The sequence below is a fragment of the Anarrhichthys ocellatus genome, unplaced genomic scaffold, assembly GCF_004355925.1.
Source record: "Anarrhichthys ocellatus isolate YVR2014 unplaced genomic scaffold, GSC_Weel_1.0 scaffold23, whole genome shotgun sequence".
Taxonomy (NCBI): domain Eukaryota; kingdom Metazoa; phylum Chordata; class Actinopteri; order Perciformes; family Anarhichadidae; genus Anarrhichthys; species Anarrhichthys ocellatus.
In genome coordinates, this window is record NW_022280053.1 from 3,989,054 (window position 1) to 4,013,078 (window position 24,025).

Genomic DNA, 24,025 nt, shown 5'->3' on the forward strand with positions numbered 1-24,025 from the left:
ATTTTGTCAAAGTAACAGTATAATGTTGCACTTGCCTTATACTTGTTTTATTGTTTTCCTCTGCAGGTAAATCTGGATTCGTACACCAGAGATCACACGAAGGACAACCTGCAGAATGTGACTCGCTCCTGCTTTGACCTAGCACAGAGGCGGATATACGGGCTGATGGAGAAGGACTCATACCCCCGCTTCCTGCGCTCAGAACTCTACGTGGACTTAATCAACCAAAAAAAGGCCAGCTCCACTTCGACTTCATCTTCCTCATAAGAGACCAGAAGCAGATCTGAGGAGAAGAGAAACATGACGATGAGAGAGAGAGAGAGAGAAAAAAAAGGGTCAGACTTGAAAAAAGTACAGTGGGTGGGTGGGATGTGAGGGTCTTTCTTTGCCTTTTTTTACTATTTGTCTTGTGTATGTCATCCTGTCCACTATGATTTTTTGTTGTTGTTGTTGTGGTGTGAGAGGACGCGGCAAAGCTATGGCACTGCGAAGGAATGTAGTTTACACGGTTACCAGGTGGATGGATGAATGAGTGGACTGATGAATGGATGGATGGATGGATGGATGGATGGATGATACTAAAACTACAGAAGCCCACGAACGAGGGCTGGAGCAGGAGCTGGACGCTTGTCTGATCACTGTCTCTCATTTTTGTGGTGTCAGTCTTTTGCTCGTGTTTTTAAGTTTTTGTCCAGTTGTACTGGAGAAAAGGAGGGGTTGCTCAGAAAACCCCACAGACATGAAGACAGTCCGGTACTGTTTTTCACTTTTTTTCCCTCTTAATTTCCTCTTAAAACTCCCACTTTTCCTCCACCACGTTCTCTGTGAAGCCACTTCAAAGCTGTCGGTACGACACAAAGTCCTTTCTCTTTGGGTGTGTGTGTTTTTTTTTTTTTTTTTGTTTAGCAGGCTCAAAACTGTACGGAGGGGGAAAAACAATATGTCTGATTTAAAGCTGCCATTATGGCTCTGTTTCACACGCATCTTTGTTCAACACCTGCAACCTCTCAAAGCTTCTATAAACAGCTTTCACCTTATTCAGCTCATCACAAGACTGTGGACAAGCGTTTAACAGGGACAGAGACGGAGACAGCGAAGGGCAAAGAACAAAGATGTATAAATGACGGACGGACTGGAGCTGTGATGAAACGGAGATGTCTGTCACTCACATTAAGAGACATGCAAAGTCACATTCAAAGCCGGGGATGGAAGAAAAAGACGACTTGCTTCCTGTCTCCAAAAGACTGTTTACACCAAGGAACAAAAAACTGAAGAGGAAAAAGAAGAAAACGTTCTGTGCAGCCAAACATTTCCTTTAACATTGTAGCTCATTCTGGACTAATCGAGGAAGTATTCTCAGGACATTGCCATGACAGGGTCAAGCTTGGTTTATCTTCTGTTTTTCTACACACCCACTGTTTTTATATGCTTTAGGGTTCCAACCTGCACTCCCTAGTTTTACTGAGCAATACACAAGAGGCTGCTTGTTTAGTAGTCGGTGGACAAAAGATGCTCCATGTTGTACAAAAGTTTGCCTATTTATTTAGATTAACTGGCTGGATGCTTCTACAGACACCCTCACCTCCTCTAAAGCACTCAGCTAGAAGCTCTCACTTTCCTCTTAACCACCGAACAGGTCCAAAGCTGTCCTGACCTTTAAGTGCAATATTGTTTTTTTATTTTATTATTATGTTTGGGTTGTGCATTTATTTGGATGATTTTGAATTTTTACGGGGAAGACAAATGGCTTGAGCTCTGTATTAACTTTATTTGTTAAGAGAAAAAAAAAAAGTATCGCTATAAGGTTGACTTACAACGTAAACTTTCAAGAACCATAAGTAGTTTAATGACTTTTAAGCAAGTGATTCTAACTGTGTTATTACCCCTGGCAGCAGGCAGCTGGGGGGCATTTTGGTTGTAAATATAATTCTTTAAGAAAACTATGTGATAACACATTAAAAACAAACAAAAACAAAAAACCCATAGGTCTCTGCTGGTGAATGTGGGACCCAGCTGTATTTATGTAAATATGAGAGACTCAAAACTATAAGATGACGTGTATTGTTTAAAAAAAAAAAGTAGGTGAGCAAGAGCAGGAACAATCTGCTCTGTTTCCCTGGTCATACACTGCTTGTAAGGAGTTTTCTGAACTGCAATTTATCATTTTCACTGTTTACAATTCAAAATGCATCTCTTATGATAGCAACTGAAAACAGTAGAGTACATTTGGTGTCATTGCTAAAGATAAATAAACCAACCAACTGATGAAGTAAGATGTGTTGTCTCTGGGTTTTCCTTGCATTGTGCATTTGCTGATGTGTATTAGTCACAAACATGCCAAGACTGACTGACGCATTCAAGTGATCCATAAGCTCCCATGGAATGGTTAAAGAACAGACCCATGTATGAATTGTACTAAAATGAATAGTGCCAATAACACCAATAGACATTTTGTCAAATGCATGTATTTGCTTCCTTGCAGAGAGATGAGAGGATTGACACCACCCACTAAATATACACACTAATCTACTGCCGGCATGCCCTTAGCTTAGCTTAGCATAAAGGCTAGCATCCCAGCACAGCTTGCTGCTCTAACACTTCCGTTTTTGTACTTAATTATCAAAGATATAATTAGTGAAATAAGCAAAAAAGAAAGCAAATAAAAGTATATTCTAAAATATTGAACTTATTTTAAGTAACTGAACATTAAAAACCATCTCATGTAAGAAACTTCTGGTATGTTGGAACTTGAGTAATATCTTTTGAGTTATAACTGTTTAGATAATAGAGCTGACTTGTAAGCTGTCTGAATGCTTCGGTTTCTTGACCCTTCACCCTTTGTCGTAGCAATGTTGCTGTGGTCCCAGAATCCTCTGAGTACGATGTTATTACCATAACCTGATGGCCACAACTACCAAAAAGAAGATCCAAGTTGTTGAAAGAAACATATATGAACTCCAATATAAACAGAGCGAATTATTGTTTCCATACTTTGTCAACAATGTTACATTTGGGGATGCAGCAGAGTAGTATTGAGATGTCAAACCAGAAAATCACAACTCGTCCTGATCCCAGCTGTAGAAGAGCCAGTGAGTGGGACACGGGGTCGAGAGTTGGCCGGGTTATTGGCTTGGGATGAGAGGAAACAGTGTTTGTCTGTGTTTTGGGGGGGTTGATCAGTCTGAAGTGGTGTTGGAAACTGTAGTAGTAACAGCGCTTAATCCTCTTTACCAGCTGCCATCTGTTTTGACAGACACAGCTTCTTTTTCCAGAAAGGAACTGTCATCAACCTTACTATCTTCTCTCTCAGCCTGTTTCCTCTCCATCTTGCTCGCTGTTGACGGCCTCTTTGTCTTCAGAACCCACACTTATGTATTTTTTTCTTCAATTCTATACAATGGAGGACCTGCTCTCAAGCTGGATCCCTTTACCAAAACCTTTTGTTCAAGTTTCCTTCCTCTCTGCCATCTGTGTAAACCACATTACAGTTCTTGCCATTGTTTTCAAATTCAGCTGTCACGTGAGCCCCAAATAACGGCAGCTCGCATTTCCTGCTCTTCCGAATATGGCCGTCAATGTTTCGTCTCTTATCTGACTTTCTTGTCAAGAAAAAGTTTGTGACATGGACACGACGTGACAAGTGTTATTATCTTTACAGCAGCTTTTCAATGTTGTGCAACATTTTAAAGATAACCATGCCTTGTCTGCTGGACAACGGGGAAATAAATGTGGGGGTCTGTAGGTTTGGACCCAAACGCAGACGCAGACAAGGTTTATTGCAGGGATAATGGGTGATGAGAATGGCGAGAGGTTGAGATGGAGCAGCGTAGACCGAGGGTAAGAGGGCCATAGCGGATGACTAAGCCTCCAATGACGTTTCTCTTTATTACTTTGTCCGTTCAGCAGCACTCACAGTACACTCAGTTAGTGCTTCGGACTAAAATCTTTCAGAAATTGTTTGACATTTTGGGAAATATGCGTATTTGCTTTCGTCTCTGGGAGTTAGATGAGAAGATCTATACCACTCCCATATCTGTCCGTTAAGTATGAAGCTCGAGGTTATTAGCTTAGCTTAGCATAACGGCTGGAAGCATTAGGAAACTATGTCTAGCCAAGAAATTGTTCGAGCACATCACTCCCTATGAAACCACAATTTATAGATTAATCAAACAAGATGAAGTGTTAATTAGTGCTCTTTGGAGGTTTGTAACTTTGGACAAAGCTTAGCTAGCTGTTTACCCTCGTTGCCTTGTTGTCTTTATGCTAAGCTTGGCTAATTGCCGGCTTACTTTAGCTTCATATTAAGCTTACAGATATTAGAGTGGTATCAAACTTCTGATCTAATTCTCTGCAGCAAATAAGCACATTTCCCAAAATGTTGAAAAATGGTGTCAATTGTAGTTGTACAACTATTTAAATTCTGTATGAGCATATATCTACACTTTAATATGTTGTGAGAACACAACCCACTGCAGAGAACCACCCCTGTTTGAGAAGGTTTAACACAAAGAATGATTTTTACATAAAGGTTATTAAACATTCCTGTTTGTTTACGCCTCTATCAGACAACTTCATATTTAGATCAGTTTTTTGCACCGTGAACCGAGAAGACCCATAACACGCAGTCATGCTGAATCCAATGGGGCTTCCCCTCTTTCCTCTCATCTATTTGTGCAGCAATCAAGGGGCTTAATCCTTGATTAATCCGTAATTCTCAGATCGGCCTATCCTTTCAACTCTTGGCAGGTTTACAAAAGAAACAACACATCTCTCCAGCTGCCCCTCGCTGACTCAGTGGACACCTCAATCCCCGAAAGACTTGTGTGTTTGTTTGTCTGCTCTGCTGCATGTGCTGCATGGAACAAGTCTTTTTATTTTCACACCAGTAGCCTCATCCGCACAGTTTAGCACATTATGGACAAATAAGAGGATCAGATTCATTGGAGAGTTTTGCTTATATGTATTAATTTGCTACATTTATTACATTTTCTGATCTGATGATGTGGTTATGTCATCATGAACATAAAGATAGGTTCATTTTCTTGCACCCTTGAAACTGTGCCACCTGTCAATTCACAGGTACATGTGTCCTTAACTGCGCTGAACTACGTCATTAGCATATAGCTCGGTAGCTTTAGCGGATGTAGTCGTTGCTGCTGGCAGACAGGGACTTTAAAAACAGCTACAGACAGAGGAAGGGACAGTGGAAGGAAGCAGAATAGAATTGTTGTATCCCAGTAGTCTTATCAGAAAAGCTCAGCTTTATATATAGAGGGCCATGATACAAATAGATACGCTTTATTCAAGTATTGCTGATGATTTTGACATGGAAGTTTGACGTTTTGGAATTTCTTTGTATTTTCTTTCTTGCAGAGAGTTCAATGAGAAGATCGATTCCACTCTCACGTTTGAATGGTGAATATGAACTGTGACATATAAACTGTTATCCTGACTGTGCTGAAGTAGGAGAGCTGTAGTCACACGTAAAAATATTTTGGTGTCAAGGATTGTCAAATCGCTCCCTCCTGCAACCAAAACTTTCCCGTGCTTCACTGCAGGTTCTGTTAAACCCCCATAGCTAATATCATGCAACCATCAATTAGATTACACAGTTGTTTTAAAAATCTGTCTTTTTTTTCTGCTCCCTATATACAGGGATGGGTCAAATGCAGAGGTCAAATTTGTATATGTATATGACAATAAAAATGGTTTCTTCTTTCTTCTTCTTTCTGGGACCAGACCAACACCTTGAACCAATATATTGTCTCATTGTCTCCACCCAAGTTATTTTAAGGTTCCATATACTCACTCTTGCTGCTTCTGTAGCTCGAGGACACGGTTTTCTTCCCAGGAGAAGTTTTAGTGGTAAAGCCACTCCAGATGGTTCCTCTATAATGAAACAGCATTTAAATCAACACCATGCAACAGTTTATTTTGAGCAGTAGAAGCTGAACTGCAAAATCAAAGTAACCTTCTGCAAGGTCAACCTGAACTGGAAAGCAGGTACTTGCAACTGAAGCATCAGGTAAGAGATGTGTTTTCCTGGCTACAATTCAGTCCATACGCCCACTTTAAACCATCTGATGCGTGACAGATATTTCCACTTTCATTTCATGAGGTTCGATGTCACTTCAGACTGAGACATGGTAGCTGTACAAGAGGACATTGCCTTTTTTCACTCGTGTTTTTATAAAGACGCTATCTGTTCACATCTTAATCCTGTCTGGAAGACAGATTTTTAAATTATTCACTTTATGTCATTAAGCTACATGAAGCCATTGTTTAGACCTTTTACATATTACATTTCAGAGTTTTCTCCTCTAAATTATGCCCTTACGTGCACTAGCAAAAGTCAGTTTTCCATTGTACCACACACGTTCGAACGCTTTCTGTTCCGTCTCATTGAGCTGTTTTGACATGGACCCTGCTGGATGTTCCATCAAAGAGAGAAAAGGCGTGTGGATTCTTCCACAACAAAACACTTAAAATGATGAATGTTTTAAGTACAGCAACACTAAGCTTAAAGAATGCACTTCACTAATAGGATTGTATCAACCGAAAACCTGCTAACCTCATCAGATTATTCCACTAGAAAATAAAATCCTACAGTATATGTAGTGTTGTTTCCTGAACAACACTACTGTTTAATTATGTCAGTCTGTGGCTATTATTGTCTGATTCATTATCTTTTCATGAATTCTTTAAAATACTGTCAGCTGTCCTCTTTTACCTAATTAATGAATGCATGAAAAATAAGAAGATCTCTTCAGAATGTTGGTTGTTTGTTACCTGCGTAGGAAGAACTGCAACAATCTTTTTGTTAAGCAAACAGTGTCAACAACAGTCTTTGACTTCGACACCAGAAACTGTCCCCCCCCCCCCCCCGTCTCCAACCAAAGGTTTTAGATATAGTTAAATTACTCAGAAATTAGAAGTTCTAAGTGATTTCTTGCCGCTCTAGCGCCTCGGCTCTTGGCTTGACAAAGTTGGTTTGGACTGACATATCTCAGCAAGTATATGGCTTGCATAACATTTAGCACATCCATTCATGGTCTCCAGAAGATGAAGCCTACTGACTTTGGTGATCCCCTGACATTTTATCGAACACTATTATTGGGTCCAAATTTATATTCGTTCAATACTTTGGTGTATCTAACAGTTTGGATTCCATTTTAATAACCATTACAGCCTCGCAGACTCTTGATCTTATATTCCACTGGAGTGAGCATTTCATGAGCAACATATGACAATATGCAGTGATAAAAACCCTAATCTGATGTTCTCTTAACCACATCCAAACCAATGTATCTGTATTACCAACCAAGCTAATTTAACACAATTCTGCATCCTTGATTTCTATTTCTTCTTGGAAATGTTTTTTCTATATGTGAAGTGTTCCAGACTTCTCTGAGTAGCTTCCAGACTGGCAGTTACAGACGTTCACTCTCTGCCAGTTGCGACACTGCTTCCTCCCCCTGAGCCGCACTCTGTTGATCGTGTGCCTTGATTCGTGTTGATGAGCAAACCGTCATTAGTGTTTGTGTGTCTGACGCTGTATGTGGGAAAATGAAACAGCGGAAATTACTCAAGCTCGTGATGTCACCAGCTCGCGTTATACCTCATACGTCATTCTTGTTTGGCTCATGTTCTCATATCCTGTATTTGATCGCAGATATAAAGTAGCCAGTGCAGAGGCAGGCAGAATAATTACTGTAGTGTTGGATAAAACTGATTTATACAGAAACTACCATCAAGGGAGAACACACCCACACAGAGTCAGAAAGATAAACTCGGTGTGTCATTCACGCCTCTTGCTGTTACAAACACAGTTCCTCTGAAAAAAATATGTTTTGCTGAATATATTTCTGGCTATACAAAGCTTACTATTCTTGTGAAACGTGAAATTATAGGCACAGTTTCCCTTTTATATGGAAAGAAATGTTGTGGTTCAGTAGGGATGAGAGGAAAAGGAGAGGCACAATCACAGGAATGATGATCCATGACTGTGAAAAGCAATGACGATCACGCTCTCACACATCATTTCATGTGATCATGAACTTGGTTGGAGCTGAGTGTTGTCTTTCTTGCATATCTCCGAGCGCTGAAGCAAAGAAAACAACGATTGTTTTGTGTTTTCCTCAGCTAGATGATTTCATGCGTTGGTAAAAATAGAAACATCTGCCTTATCGACTGACACAGCCAGTGGGAAAGATCATAAATGCACACATTCCTTACATGTAAACACAAACCATTAATAACGTCACAAACACTTAGGTCCTTCCAGTTCCTGAAGGAGTTGTTGAAAATAACATAAAGGCCGATGCTTGTGCCAGAAAACATTGCAAAAGGTTTTGTAGTAGATCTGTGTGGCACTGATGTCTTGCGGCTCCAATACTGACATGGAAACAAAACTTTGTATAGGAAAACCTCAAGACAATGGCAATAACAACTGACACTCTTCATCCATCTCTCTTTCCTCTGTTTCTTGTTTCCTGATTTCCAGATACACTGCAGATCTGGAACTCTTCAATTGATGGATAAACAGACACACTCTCATGGCAAGATAGCAGAAAAGAGAGGGGACATGTGAGACAAAATCACTTGTTTAGTTAACGCCCATCCAGATGTGATGGGCGTTACTGCTGTACAATTTGACGCAGCTTTGTTTACCACTGTACAACGTAGCCAGTGCCAGGACACCTCTTAACCTTTGCCAGATAAGGTCAAACTACTCATCTATCCTCTGCTGCCATGTGGCTCTGGATTATTTTAAGGCCACGGCTTGGAACATTCAGAGAGGATGGGACAGAATCAAGGGAGGCTCGAATCAGAAGGATTTGGGCGGTCTGGATAGAAGCCGTAAGACATGGAAATGCTTTAATTCACAATCAAACAAGGGTTGAGTTGCACAAGTTCAGATACAGACGTCATATGAGCAACCCCTTTCACATTTGGTCTATTGTTAGTATAAACCTATGGATTAGAGCAGCTCTAAACCACCACATTGTCTTGTGTAACCATATTCTTATACTCTGCTCTGAACCAGGCCTGATGAAAAATCCAAAAGGTCTGGCAGTGAGGCAGAGGTACCGGCAACGGCTAGGAAAAATCCACATTTTCTAAAAAACAGGGCAAAAATAAATCACAAACAAGTCACAGAAAAAAGGCTTGATCAAGTGGCTCAAGTTGAGAGCTTGGCACGAACAAAACGCAATCTAACTGAAGCTAAAAATAGGAATCCTGAATGGCTTGATTGCTCCGGTGATTGTTTGTAGTGGTCGCTCACACTCAGAGCAAAGCACTAGAGAGTGCACAGTACCGTGGTCAGGCTGTGACAATTCAGAAATCAATGTGGTTGAACACATGCAAACAGAAACATTAATAAACTGCCATTTTATAGGCATACTGCTGTACACTAACACACACACACACACAACTCTGCACACACATACAAACATAGCCTACATATTCTAATCAATGCAAGATTTACACATGGATTAGGTGTACTGTGAGCTGCATCTCCACAGATGAATGATTAATCTATTTTCCCTTTGCCACGACCATTTGGTTATGCAACAATCTAACACAAACCAGACAGTCTTTCAGCTTTTCTTGCTTTCCATTTCACGACATGTTGTTTCGCCTGTCATTTATGTGTTATAAATACATGAAGTACTCCTCTGTGTTATTTTCGGCTTAAAGAAAAATGGTGTGTGGCAGGAGAAGAAAAGAAAGTAATCATTTCATCTAGTACATAAGGTGCGTGTACATAAGACACATTTGGAAAAGCTCTCACCCACGAATGCAAAATCTTCCTTTGCAGAGGAGAAATATTTGGGCAGCAAACCTCAATCTGAACTTGGTCGTATTGCGTTTATCGTCCTTCACTAAAAATGTGGTGACTAATGGCATCGAGTGAGCTAAGGGCGGTTTCAGCTGTTTCCATCTTGGCAGCATGTCATACATCTGCAAACTGGATCTCCCTGAGGATTTGTGTATGCCAGCCATGTCTGTGCAAGTTAATGCAGGAGGCAGAAAGCAGGGGCTCAAGTAAGTACACTGCAGTTATGTGGCACTTTTCATTATTAATTAATTATTTATTTTGCTTTTTCTTTGGTCTTTGCCAAATCCAGAGGGATATTTAGAGAGTCAAATGAAAATGTGTTTACATGCATCTACACTATGTAAACATCGGATAAACACTTTGTTTCGGTCTGCTAAAATAACCCTACTCCAAAGTCTAAGGCATTAAAACTTTTCCGAGAAGAATATTTCTTAGAATATCTGCCATGAGTGTAAACATGCACAAGGATGGAAAAACATACAGTAGGAGCTTGGCCAGAGCTTATAGCTGCGTTAAGTAATTTATGAGTGCTGACTCCAAGACAAACTCACCACAACAAACCTTGGAATACTTTATCACCCTTTTGGTTTTTTGTTTTATTCTGCATACCACATGTCTGTACGAACCAATCAGACAAAGGCGGGGTCCAACCTCTGCATGGTAACACCCAGTGGGAGCGGTTATGGATGTGTTGAGGCAGGTTACTGCCTGATATATCAATGACTTGTTTCCCATCATTTGTCTCATCACTTAGATGGTGGTGGGTGGGTGTTGGTTGAAGAGTGGCGCTGTCAACAGCTGTTCTCTGTTGGCATTAGGCCACATCCTGTGATTGCAGATGAAACATTCTTTAATGTTGCATTCATGGCCGCCAGTATAGTATACTTGGTGTAAATATAGACCAGGAAATGAGGGGCTGGGTGTGAAAGAGAAAGGGCAGGACATCAGAATGCAAGGTCAAGAAAAAAGTGTGTCAGGATAGGACACAATGCTTGGCAGTATTTGTGACTTAAAATTAGATATAAATTAAATGTGTTGCAGCACAGCTATACAATCCTTTAATAATAAGGGTCCACATCGTAGAACACAACTCAACAATGCAGAAACAGACAAAAGAAATATCTGGTCATTTAAAAAAGACAACACAATTAAGCTTTGATGCTGTCAGTGTATAGCATGATTGCAAGTTGAACTCTATTGCCAGGTTTGTTGGGAATGCCTATACGTCAACAATCAAATACACATTTACCACTAATCTAGTAAAACTCTGGCGATCCACTGACTCCTGCAGGGCTGTATTTCCAGAGTCAAGGTATCTTTTTCTGTGCCTTGATTCCATGACAAGCGTGCTCCAGTGTGTTCCAGCTGTCTCTAAATAAGAAAATCATAAGCAGGGAGGCCTGGCAGCCATCTGTGGCCAGCGGCATTCAGTTTGGTCGCTATCACACATATGTGGAGGGATTGTTGTCTGTCCTGTTATACAACAATCCTGGCCTTTATTCACAAAAAAACGTAACAAATTCCAGCTGATGATGGGGTACAGCTTTTCCGATTTGTTTATTTTTCGATCCGTTTGTGTATCCTTTGTTGATTACTGCTCCTTGAGGCAAGAATCTCTACCCTGTACTCACTTTGGTTACATCACCAAAGGGAAACACATGTGAATCGGTGAGATCCTGGATCATTTTGCAAAATACAGTGGTGCAGCTTTGGTCTCCGAACAAGCTCTGCTTCTTTGAGGTTGTTCTTGTCTTTAACGACATATCTTCCTTGTTAAAGTTGACTTTAAAACAGTCAATTTGGTTGGTGGTTGGACAGTGACAAAATAACTGAGAATAACTGTCTTTGGATCTAAAATAGAAGCCACAGCAGCCCAGTAAAAACAGCAGTGATGACAAATGAGCTTTTTCCACTGTGTGACTGCTTTCACTTCCTTCGGGTCTATTCCTATCTCAGACGCCGTGTCCCACATACTTAACTGGTGGTTTGAAAAATTGCAGGTATACAAGGATTCACAGCAGTTTCAGGTCTCTTTTCTGAGAGCCTCTTAAAAACAGCAGGCGCTCCATTGCTTTACTTTACTGATGGGTACAAATCAACAGGTTTGGATCATGTAAAAGACTCCTTTGGTCAGCGCAATCTTGATTATTTCATCATTCATGAAGACTATCTCCTCTGCTACAAGCTCTTGCATATTACTTTGACATCAGCTGACACCTTCAGGACAATCAAGTATCTAATTCACCTTTAGAACAACACTCCCTCACTCCTTGTGACAGTTTTCCAGATGGTTTCACCAAAGTCTGTGTGACTCCATGTTACATATTGTGCCCACTGGAATCAAATTTTCTTTGAGCGACTTGTCCCGTAACTGAACAGTGAAGCTATTTTGAAGAAGGCACACTGCTTGCTTGTTTGCTGAAATGCCTCTTTATGAGCCAGTGTATATATACATATAAATCAAGCTGTCACTGCTCCCCTCAGATTTTTGGAAAGGCAGCCTTTTCAAAACATTTCTTCATCAGGGATCTCTTTTTATCTTGTTTGTGCTCGTGTGCCTACCTCTACATGAGTGTTTGCAAGACTATTTGTGACAGATTGCTCTATAATAATTATCTTTTTATATCTCTGTTTCATTGAACAAAACTATTTCCAGCATATCTGTTGTGCTGATGTATTCAGAGAAAGATACATGAATTGCTGTCCCACAAAAGCAGCTCTGTTATACACTCCCTCTCTCTCTCTCTCATTGTAAATGTCAAGGAAAGACCTCATTTCAGATTAACTTAATCATGCTAAACCTAGCGGGAACTCATGTCCTCCCCTCGCCCACAGACGTGTTACCTAATACCAAAACAGTTAATGTCAGCATGTACTGCCAGGTTTCCAATGTGACACCTAAATGCTCCCACTCTGGTGTGAACCTACAGAAATAAACACGTTTTGCAAAGGTTCATGGGGCTTAATGTTCTGTAGAAATGTTTGACTCTTTGTATTCTGTGGTGGCATTCTGTCTGGAAATCAAAGGCGCAGTAACTTCAGTCTAATGCGAATGACAGGAGATGTAATAGAGTTTTAAAAACACAGACAGAAAAAAGTTTAAATTACATTTAATCACACGGTAAAAGAAAAGATCCCGAGCCGCAGCTCTCTGCCCGATATATTAAAGGGAGCGTCAATCATGCATTTGTCTTTGTACCTGTTATTCTTAAGCCAAAACAAGGGATACAATGTTATAGATAATTTTGTCCAAGTGCATTGTTGGTGTACAATACTTTAGATTCTGTCCATGAAGTAGTTAAGTCACACATGAATCCATCCTTATGATAGTAGCGTCAATAGGACATTAATAGCAGCCGGAGGGTCAAGTGATGCCTAACAATTGCAGCTAACTATACTCGTCCTTCTCATTACTCTGCTCTGTGACACAGTATCAAAGACAGGCTGCACAGTGGATGCGCAATTCCACCTTGTCTCACTAGAATTTAGTATAAAAAAATCAATTAAAGTTCCTGAGGGATTTAGCTACGGCATCAAACGTTGCCTGGATAAAAATAACTGCTAATGATTTCTGTTATAGGTAGTGCGTCATGTTTCAGGGTGTCTAATCATAAGCATTTTAATTTAATTGTTCTAAGTGTTTTTGTAGTGACGCAGTGATCAATAAATGGGTGTCAATTAAAAACAGCCAGTGAAGGATTCATTAACTAATAAGCACATGCTCAAGAAGTAATGATTATACTTATTATTATTTTCCACGGTGATGGAGAGGTATATCATTTTACATCATTTTCCCTTTTATTGTTCTACCTCTCTTGCTCAAACGCTCAGTTTCCCCGGTCAGTGACTCACTCCTGCCATTCCTTTAGCCTCTGACTCTCCATTAGTCTCAGCAACCAGGACTTGATCCCTCAGGATGCAGTCAGGAAGCTCCTCATCTCCTTTTTTTTCTGATGTAAAATTAGAAAACAGGAACCAAGGACCGGCAACATAATCCCTCATTCTACTCCCTACTGGCTTGACAACCGGCCGGAGTGTGACACAAGTCAACGGATTGTAACATAGCGCTTTAATAAAAGCTGCTAAATGGTAACAGCTATCATTCAAGTGTGAGTGAGAGGTAACATGGTGACATTATTTGTTTGTTCGACCAGGGAATCTATCTTTCTTTTTACTCTCAGTAATGTCAATTTATTGTATTTAAGATAGGGTTGTAAAGGATTGTTACAAACCAGTCTGACCATTTTATTCGGCCTGAATGTGCTAATGCTGCTAACTACTTCCTTTGGAAACAAGTTGGCAACACTGGGCTGGGTTTTTAAAATCTACTCATAATTGCAACATGCAGTGGCATGTGTCTGCCGTAGATCAAGAGGGGATCATGGGGGTTTTGGGAAACAGGATATCAAGACCTTCTCAGTGGCACAAAACCTTTGTGGGAAACCACATGTCTAAGAAAGGCAACGTCTGGTATCTGAGACAGACTTCAAATAAAAGATATTCCTCCAATATCTTTTTTACTTTCGTTAAATACTTAAATACAAAACAAAACAAAACACGCATCCGTCAGTTTTTCAGCGGGTTCAGTGCCTACAGACTCTGAGAAGGGATGGTTGTAATGTGTTCAATTCAATTTATATTACACAACCTGTAACTCTAAACTTCCCATTTAAATCTGTTAGGTATTTTTTCCTTCCCCTTACCTAATAAAAACCAGGCGCAAATGCTGAAAATCAGCAGGCACACTTAATGTTTATTAACCTCTGCTTCCTGATATTTCTGCTCATGTATGTTTTGTGGATCAGTGGAGTTTTTGTCTGGTTGAGCTGACTGTCTGAGTGTGCCACTTAAATCAACTCCCACTAACAAACAACGGATGAGTAGATGGGTGGTGTAGATGAGTAGATGGGTATGATGTAAACAGATGATTCAGGAGAGCATTAAACTAACACACAGAATTGTAGGAGCTAGAATTGAATGAATCAACACAGGAAGAGAATGAGGGATGCATCTTCTCGTTTTAAACTTTGTTGAGTTCAACCAGCACACAGACTCCATGTTTCAATAATTATATCAAGCGCATGCCCGTAACTTTATCACTTTGGTAATGTTGATGCATTCTTCTCACCAAACTGTGACTAACAGGCTCAAGCAGCTAAAGAGGGTTTTTGAGAATGAAAGACAAAAATGCCACTGGGGGGAAGGTGAAACTGCATATTACTTCCTGGCCCCTGACTGTAAATGCCTCAAGAGAGCGTAACCAGTCACTGTAGCTATGGCGCCACTCCTGATGGTCTGAGGAGTGACACATAGGGCATGAAAAACATATACAGTGGAAGGTTTATTTTTTGTTGTGGTGGATAACCCAGCAGGTCCGCCCCCAGAAAAAATTCTTGCTGGACTTCATTCATTCATGACTAAATCCTTAACTGGAAGCCTGGTATAAAGCACCCTTGGTCATCACAAAGCTCCATTCCCGCTCAAGCCTCAAACATGAGATAGATAGTGTTGGCAACTCATCCAGATTAGAGATCACGTTTGGTTTAGCATAATCCTCAACTCTGGCATTCGTCAGGAAAGCGTTATGATTAGAAATGATGCTCCAACAAAAGTGCACATTCAAATGTGTCTTTGTGTGTTTGTAACTGTACACACGGCTGGATTTGTAGCTTCCGTCACAGGAGAAGGAATCATCCATTAAGGTTATTTGATATCTATTTTTAACTGCATGAACCAAAAGAAATGGATAAATGACATCACATTAATACTCACTGCAAATATGCAGTCAGAAAATTGTGCAGATTCCTTTGTTAGTTTTTATTTTGTTAAAGAAATGACTAATGTGATGGCGCTAAACGATATGTTTAATGGGTATTGCACAGTTAAATATGGATTTAATTTTTATATTTTCTGAAAAATATTCATAATTTGCTACATCAAAGAGTACGTTGAATTTGAAACTTCTGTACTTCTGCTCTATGGTTTATGCTCTCTGTTAACATTTATTTCAGTTATAGCCTGTAGGTCCATACCTGTAGGTCAATCTTGTCATTTCACACAATTAGAGCATGTGCATGGGTGGCTCCATTTCTGAGGCACGTTAAGACAAAAAAAGGACAGAAACAGTCCCCAAAAGGAAGCTAGGAAGGACAGAACAGAGTAGGAATACATAGATGACATAAGCCTAAGTATAGTGCATTACTGGACTGATATTTTCCCAGATGTATCTCTGGTTTGCATATGCCCTTGAATTGGTATTCAAAAGGAATACATTTAGATAATTGCTCTCACACAAGAGAAAATGAAACAAAAGGCAAGTACAAAAATGTCTATTTCTTTTTTTCTCACAGGCTGTAAAATGCCCTCCACCTACTTATAAATTAAGATGAATTAAGTCTCCCTTTGGCTACATTTGTCTTTAGTTGCGCTTGTCACGCTACATTTAGGACAAAGGAGACAAAACCAAGCTGCACAAGAAGATCCTGAGTGCCGATTACACAGAGGGGGATGAATATGGAAAATGCAAAAGGCTCTTTAGTGGCTTCAAAGAGCTGAAAATATAGCTCTCAGTAAAATGTAGATGGTCGCATGAGAAACCACAAACGGATAAATACAATGGAGTACACATCCTAGAACTATTGAAAGCGTGATTTCTATGGCCGGTACACACTGAAATGATCTCTCCTTAATACTTGAGTAAATAGATCTAATTATTTTCCACCACTAGTCTGGTGTGACCTTGCAGCTTATGCTAGCTAATCTAGTTAGATATTGATGTGCAACTGACATTGCTGAGTCAGTTTGCTGACTCTTTTTTTTTCTTCCAGTCTGCACTTTACTGTATTGTTTTACTATCAGCATTCTCATCAACCTTGAGTGACAAAGCTATGATAAACCCAGCGCTTGCTGCTATAGCACCAAACAACTGACAAAGGTAGTGACTAACTGGTGAACAAAAGGGACCATATATCAGCTAAAGAGATGTTTCATTTTTTGAGTTGGTGGAGAACAAAACAGAGCTGAAAGGACAGTGAATATTGGCTTTGAAACAATCAGGCAAACAGAACCACTGTTTACTTAAAAGGTGATAATGTACCAGTGTTGCTTTTACAGCTGTGGCCAAGACAAGAATAGGGCAAAAAATGAACAAGGGAATCTTGTGAAATAAAGGAAAATTGACTGTAACATTATCCTGTAACTGCCACTCGTAGCCATAGTGGCCATAATGGAAGCCGTTGAGATCTTTTCCAATTAAGCTTCTCAACCTACAGCGATGACACTCCAACATATAACATTGTCAGAGGTGACACCAGATAAGGACTCTTCTTTTGTGGAAGAGCCTATAGACGATGCCTCTAAGTGTTGATTCACTAGAACTGAAAGGCCCCAGAGTCCTTTTGATGCCCTGTCTCTATTATAACAGCCCGCTAATGAGGTTCCATTTATAGACTGTTCATTTATATGATGTCAACGCTGAGGTCAAGCCAACACACACACACGCACACACACACACACACGCACACACACACACACGCACACACACATATCTCCAGAACTGAGTCTCACAGGAGCACATTCCTAATGGATAAATGTAATTTACGGATACCTTGAGAAGTCTTGCTTTCCTAATTTATTAGTCCAGCAATTTATGTTCGGGGTTCCTCTTGACCCAGATGTATACTGTTACAGTTACATAACTGCCTTTGATTTGATTAGAAACTAGCTGTGCTTGACCATGATGGGTTCTTTAGATTGATCTTAAGAAGCCACTGACCAAGCAATGGATATACCACACGGTGCCAAACTTACAAACTCTTCCAGTCTGCCACAAACAATCCCTGATTGTGTTCACATGGACTCCAATAACTTGATGTCAAACTGAGTGCACGATGGTTTCTACCTATAGTCCCATGTAAACCATCGATTCTCAAATGTCTTTAGACTCGCTATATTAAGAAAATAAATGTCTGATTTGGTTCACAGTAGTACACACAAAACATATTGCGACTTGAATCATGTAGCTTTCACACATAAACACTCAAACACAGGGTTGTTTATTGTATTGTACTATTTGTCCTCAACTTGATACGAAGAGCCATCTGTACTGTTTTTGTGAAATGTTTTCACCATCTGTAATTTCTGGCAAGTGTCCTTTCCTCTGCAGATGGAAAAATCTTTTTGTTTTCCTTCATACTTGGGGTGCCTTGTTATCAGATGTCACATTAACTTGGTTAGCCTTCTAGTTTTGTTCTCCTGCAAGTTATGACAGATGGTGGATATATTAAACTCAATGTATCGGATAATTGAGCCGGTACTGAACTCTTGAGAGTATCGAATCGGGAGTCAGCCGTGTTAAGAGCAAAGCAGGAAAACCGATGGTGCTGGGGGGCGTCAGGTTCTGTACATCAGTGTACATGATACTTCAGAACTGTATATTTTTTATATTTGTATATAGAACCACGTTTGTGATAATATCAAGTGTAAAAAAAAGCATTACGTGATAGAAAGTGCACCGTTTGCTCTGAACAAAACTAATACCTCTGCTTTTTTGGGCTAAATATGAATAATAATGTTTTGTTTGGATGTTTGAAAATAATACCATGCCAGTTCTCAAAACTCACAAGTAACTTACTTGGGTGTGGAGTTTAGAGGTGGATTATTGTACTAGTATGAAAAATTATATACAGTATATCTTCTATTGTTTGCTGTCCAGACAAAGAGTAAATATGCTTGTGTTTTATTGTTTATCAAATGGTAGAAAGAAGGAAATTCCAAGTATAACACAAAGAAGAAGAGTGAGAAATGCTGCCAAGAAGGGACATGAAGTATGTCTTATATTTGTCACCAATGGTACTTTCAAATAACACTCCTTAGAAAATGAGGAGCAATTATCTACCAGAGCAGACACAGCAGATAATGGCACAAATAAGCATTTCCAAAAGAAAACCTATGAAAGCAAGTCAAATGAATGCTTTGTGCTACTTGGTGGTTGAGAGGCTGTTTTGAGTTTGCTCTCCATCTCCGTGAAGAAGGGGGATTGTTGGAGGTTCCATAAAGTTTTACTGCTAATTAGAGGAGACATGAGTTGAATGAGCTGTCCTTCGTGTGAACTGCAGTGTGTTTTTTGGATCTAGTTACACCAACACACACTAAACAGTGGATTCTAAAATACAAAAAATGTGGAATGGGGCAGCACATGGAAACATACAGGTTAATGTGTTAAACGCTATGTCAATTTATGACCCATAATGGTTCGGCCTTCTCCTACTTTTTAGCCAATGGCTTTTTAGTCAGTCTGCCACTTCAGCCCGGATAATTCAATGTATTGCCATGAAGTTTTCTACAGACATTCATGGTCCCCAGGGTGAAAATCCCAAAGACAACGGTGATCTTCTGACTTTTCCTGTGTTTTTGTATTTCGAGGGAGATATCTCAACAGCTATTGGGTGGATTGTCATGAGATTTGGGTCACACATTCATGGCACCCTCAGGATTAATTGATGATCCCCTGACTCTTCATGTAGCGCCACCATCAGGTCAAAATTAGTATTTGTCTCATACTTTGGTTTATCACCATACCTGAAAAAAAACAATGACATTCCCATCAAATTCCATTTTAAGTTGTGCCTAGTGATAATTATCAAATGTTAGCATGCTAAAATGCTAAACATGGTGAACATTACACCTAAACATGAGCAACCTATTATCGTTATTGTGAGCATGGCAGCAGGCTGATATTAGCATGACCTCAAAGCACTGCTAAAGTACAGCCTCACAGAGCTGCTGACGTGGCTGATAGACTCCTCTGGTTTTCATCCATTTGGTGACTCTACTTGAGGACAAGCTGTATCAGCTTAAAATGCCGTTAATGTACCTCACAGTCAGTCGAAAGTAATAAAGCTGCCAAAGGCAAAAGCAAATGACAGTGTGGAGAACTGGCGCAGATGAGATCAATTCTGATGTACATTCATTATTAAGTTGTGAGATCATTCTCATGAATTCAAAGCATGTGTGGCTTGTGTTGGCAAGGTGTAAGAGACCACAGAAACACTAAATGTTTATTTTACTTACTAATTTTACTAAAGTCAATGGATGCCTGATTTAAAAAGTGAATTGCTCCCAGCCTTTTACATTTTTAGTTCCTTCATGGTGATTTTAGTTTTGGCCTTAACTCTACAGTGACCAAAAACAACATCCAAGCACAGAAAGAGGATAACTATAATAAGCTGTGGATAGGGCACTGCTGTAATCAGATGCATTTTTGTCATTGTGGGCAGCAGAGGTTTACTGGTTTACTTCTTTGTCCTCTCGGGCATATGAAAGCATAGGAGCTTCAGGCAGTTCATACTAGCCTGTCATAACTATAATTATATTACTCACTTTCCCCCATCAGGTGCTCACAATGTAAGTGTGGAGATGGCATTAAAGCAATTATGAGCTTTTTTTGGCATGCACTGTTGTCATGGTCTGCAACCAGGAACCAAACAGCAGGTTGGAAAGGTTGGAAAGAACATGACCATTTCTCTCAAAATAGGTAAAGTGTATAGTGGAATCTGTTTTTGTTAGAGTAAAGCAGGGTAAGGCTTACACTCACATGTTTTTACATCGAAACACAACTTCTCTTAAAAACAGTTGTAATACAATTTGTGTGATACGTCACTGAAAAGGGTATAATTTGACTGAGGGTGAAACTAGCACCATCAGATAAAAAGTCACAAATGCAAGTTGGAAGTATACGGCATACAGGTGAGTGTAATACTTGTGTGGTGTTTATTTTTATATTATCTTGATTGTTTCTCTCTGACAATGTGATTCTGTACTTTAACCAATACATTCAGTCCTAATTCAAAACTTACCATTTTCAAATATAAATGTCAAATATATAACTCGAGCCACAACTGAAGACCATGTGGTTGAAAGCTCTGGAGAAAAGCTAGTGAATGGACCTTGAGTTATAACTTCTTGCTGTTTACTTACTTTGTGAAGCTACACACATCTTAAAACGACTGCATGTCTGTTTACTGGATACAGTTACATGACATGTTCATCCTCTAATCTGACTCTGTGTGAGATGGCCATATTATAATATAGCATATTTTTATAAACATTTAACTATTTCTTTAGCTATGTTTAGCCTGAAGTCAAACCCAGCTATATAAATATATGTGTACATGTAGTTTTTTAAATGGTCAAAAATCAGTCACCATAGAAAACAAAACTATTCTATTGTTGTTTTGGGATCTGCAATAACTAGCTTACTTGATCCTAAATAATACACTTCAAATGGGTGCAGGAGGCCTTTGATTGGCGTTTGACAAAAACCTGTAATTACCAGAGGCAACGTAACGAACAACAGCCAGGATCCCTACCTGCTGTTACTGGTCTGTGGCCAGCCAACAACTACTGCTTTCTTGTACCAAGAATGAATATTAGGTAAAGGGTGAGGTTTCATGCTGTAATGACTGTACTCTGATGTACTTGGTATTTTAACTGTCAACAGAGATTGTTTTGTTCTGTTTACTGATTATGCTAGTGTTATGTAACTGTTGTCTAAATCAACACTCTCATCAATGACTGCTTAACTGAGGCAGTGTGCTGTAGTTGGGATGTCACATATCCTAACAACAGCAAAAGTATGTGTACTTGCTGCTTTTTTGTGTACATCCTTTGTGCCCAAAACATTCCCCATCTGAGCCTCCGCTTGTGTGGTTTGCGTGTTTTCGTGGTATGTGCATAAATAAGTGCACAAAAGGGTCAATAGTTCCATCTTTTCAGTCAGAGAATATTGTTCGTTGGTCAGTTTTGGTAACTTTTGAGTTGGCAGACATATTGACGATGACTGTTTTTTCTCTGACATGCTGTAAATGTAATACACAAAAGTGAATTCATAGTTCTTTGGATATGTTCATCTTTAGACACACAATTTGAGTTTTGTGCTAAACTTATTCTATGGCTCTGAATATTTCTGCAAGTCATTCCATGGCAAAAAAAGCACACCTCTTCTGTAAGTTGTTGTTCTCTTTCTGTGTGTTATTTATGACAGATCTTTGAAGACCTAGATTGTAGTAACATCAGTGTGGGGGAACAGTCTTCTAATGCCGAGCTCTTGAGCATGCAGCAAACTGCTCTTAAGTCGAATTAGGTCACTGAGAAAAAATAGCATCCTTGTTGTCAGCCGGACATTATGGGAGCTCCACCGACTCAACCAGAGGAAGTTGAAACATGAACCCAAAATATTTGTTTCACGAGAGAATTTCAAATATTTAAAAATAAGCTCAAAAGGTCAGATAAGCAATTTGGGGTCGATTTTAGCCTGACGTTTTTGTTTTTTTGAAGCCCCCTCCAAAAGTTTCACCTGTTGGTTCTTCTGCCAGTTGAAGGCATATTTCTCAAAAAAGTAGGCTCATATGAGGTCAGGACAACCTTTAGCTGTGAAAAAATGTAGAGGAAAGATATAGTGTGTTTTGTAATATTGAGGACACTGTGGTTGCTTGGTTTTATCCCACATTTCTGAGCTGCCACATGTTTCGGCAGGAGTCAGAAACACCTTCCCCATCTGTTCTCGCCTGCTGTTGTCATCACTGCTCTTCAGCTCCACTGGCTACTCGTCTATTAAAGAACGGACTCGACTTTGATTTTGCTCCTGTTCAATAAAGTACTACTTGCCCCATTATAGTGCATATAAGGTTCAATTTATAATGTGAGTTTAATTCATCCACATTGCTTCTTAACTGTTGATCAGCCTGCCTTCTGATTTGAGGTTTGCACCGACACTATTTTCTTATAAGAATGGACTCAAGACATTTTGTGTAGCTTTTCATCAGTTGTGCGTATTTGTGTTTGTGTGTGTGCTGCCTGAATACATGTTCCAATTTATTTTTAACTGTTTTATCGCTCTGTGAAGCACTTTGAATTGCTTTGGTATGAGATTGTGCTTTAAATAAACTGCAAACTTGAAAGAAAACGTTATTCTAACACACAAAGGATTTGAATTCCTTCAGTCCAGTGACTTTACAGTTAGTTTTTTTTACACACAACTAGTGGAACACTTCAGATCTTTCGTAAAATAAAGCACTTCATTCTAAACTATACAATACTTCATAAACCCCAATTTTGTCACCGTAAGACACACACACACGGTCGATAGGATCTGATTCTCTTTGAACCAGTTACACACTGCTGTGCTCAATCTAAAACACTTTTAACATTTCTACATTTCTAATGATATAGTCTGGGTTTGATTGTTTTCAGAGACATTGTTAGAGTGAAGTACATATTGACCAAACACAACACACAAGACCAGTACGTACTGCACACTGATGTCAATATTTATTACTCTCTGCATTGTATACTCAATCAATACATCCATCCATTTCCAAAGGTTGCATTTTGTACTGAAAATCAGAGCAGGTTATATACCTCTCATAGGTGGGCAACAAGATGTCTATTGAGGTGGGATAACACTTACCTCTGAAAGGCGTTTTATTGTGGATGTAAGCACTAAAAAATTTTTTTTTTAGATTGTGATTGGTTCACACAAACTCCAACTGTATGAACCATGTGTGTGCCATGTGGTGACAAAATCATTTTTTAAATAAACTGTAGAGTTTTGATTGAGGTGTTTTATTTTGCAAAAGATGTGAGGTATTCTGATACTCTTGAGTGAAGTTGAGTAAAGTGTCCCAGCAGAGGGAGAAAGAGAGCAAGAAGTGGGCAGGTTCTAAGCAATATACTGACTGGCCAGTGCATGGGAGCTGGAGAAGTGACTATTTATTGGTATGTTAGTGCTCTCTGCTGGACAGAAACCATAAATACACCAAGAGAGAGGGAGTAGGCTTCATCTGGTGTAAAAGTATAAATAGAAGATTATAAACACTTCATTGTACGTGATATGCGATAAATCACAGTCAATTTTCAACTGATGAAAACTACACCATCCAGATAACGAGAGGGAAGTACATCTATTTCCACTGCTCTGTTTTAGTCTTCTTTTAAAGAAGACAGGATGAATGACCTTATTAGCCAGTGTCCATATTGTAAACATACGGAATGACTCATAAAAGTCGCAGTTGCAAAAAGGTAATTATTTCCTGACTGAGAAGTTCTGCTTGTGTCATAATGTCTCAGATATTCTTGAAAAAAAAGAAATTGGGTAGGCTTTTTCAAATAGGAATCATATTT

General features: G+C 39.5%; 1 protein-coding gene across 8 annotated transcripts in view; it reads left to right on the forward strand.

The window, feature by feature from the left end:
* The window catches only part of rgs3a (regulator of G protein signaling 3a), an 87,692-nt gene extending 85,419 nt beyond the window's left edge, over positions 1-2,273 (forward strand). For all 8 annotated transcript variants that reach the window (XM_031860434.1, XM_031860433.1, XM_031860436.1 and 5 more), the window contains one exon: positions 67-2,273. In XM_031860434.1, coding sequence (XP_031716294.1) covers positions 67-267 — 201 coding nt within the window. In that variant the 3' untranslated portion in view covers positions 268-2,273. The remainder of the gene's footprint in view (positions 1-66) is intronic.
* Positions 2,274-24,025: the final 21,752 nt, after the last annotated feature.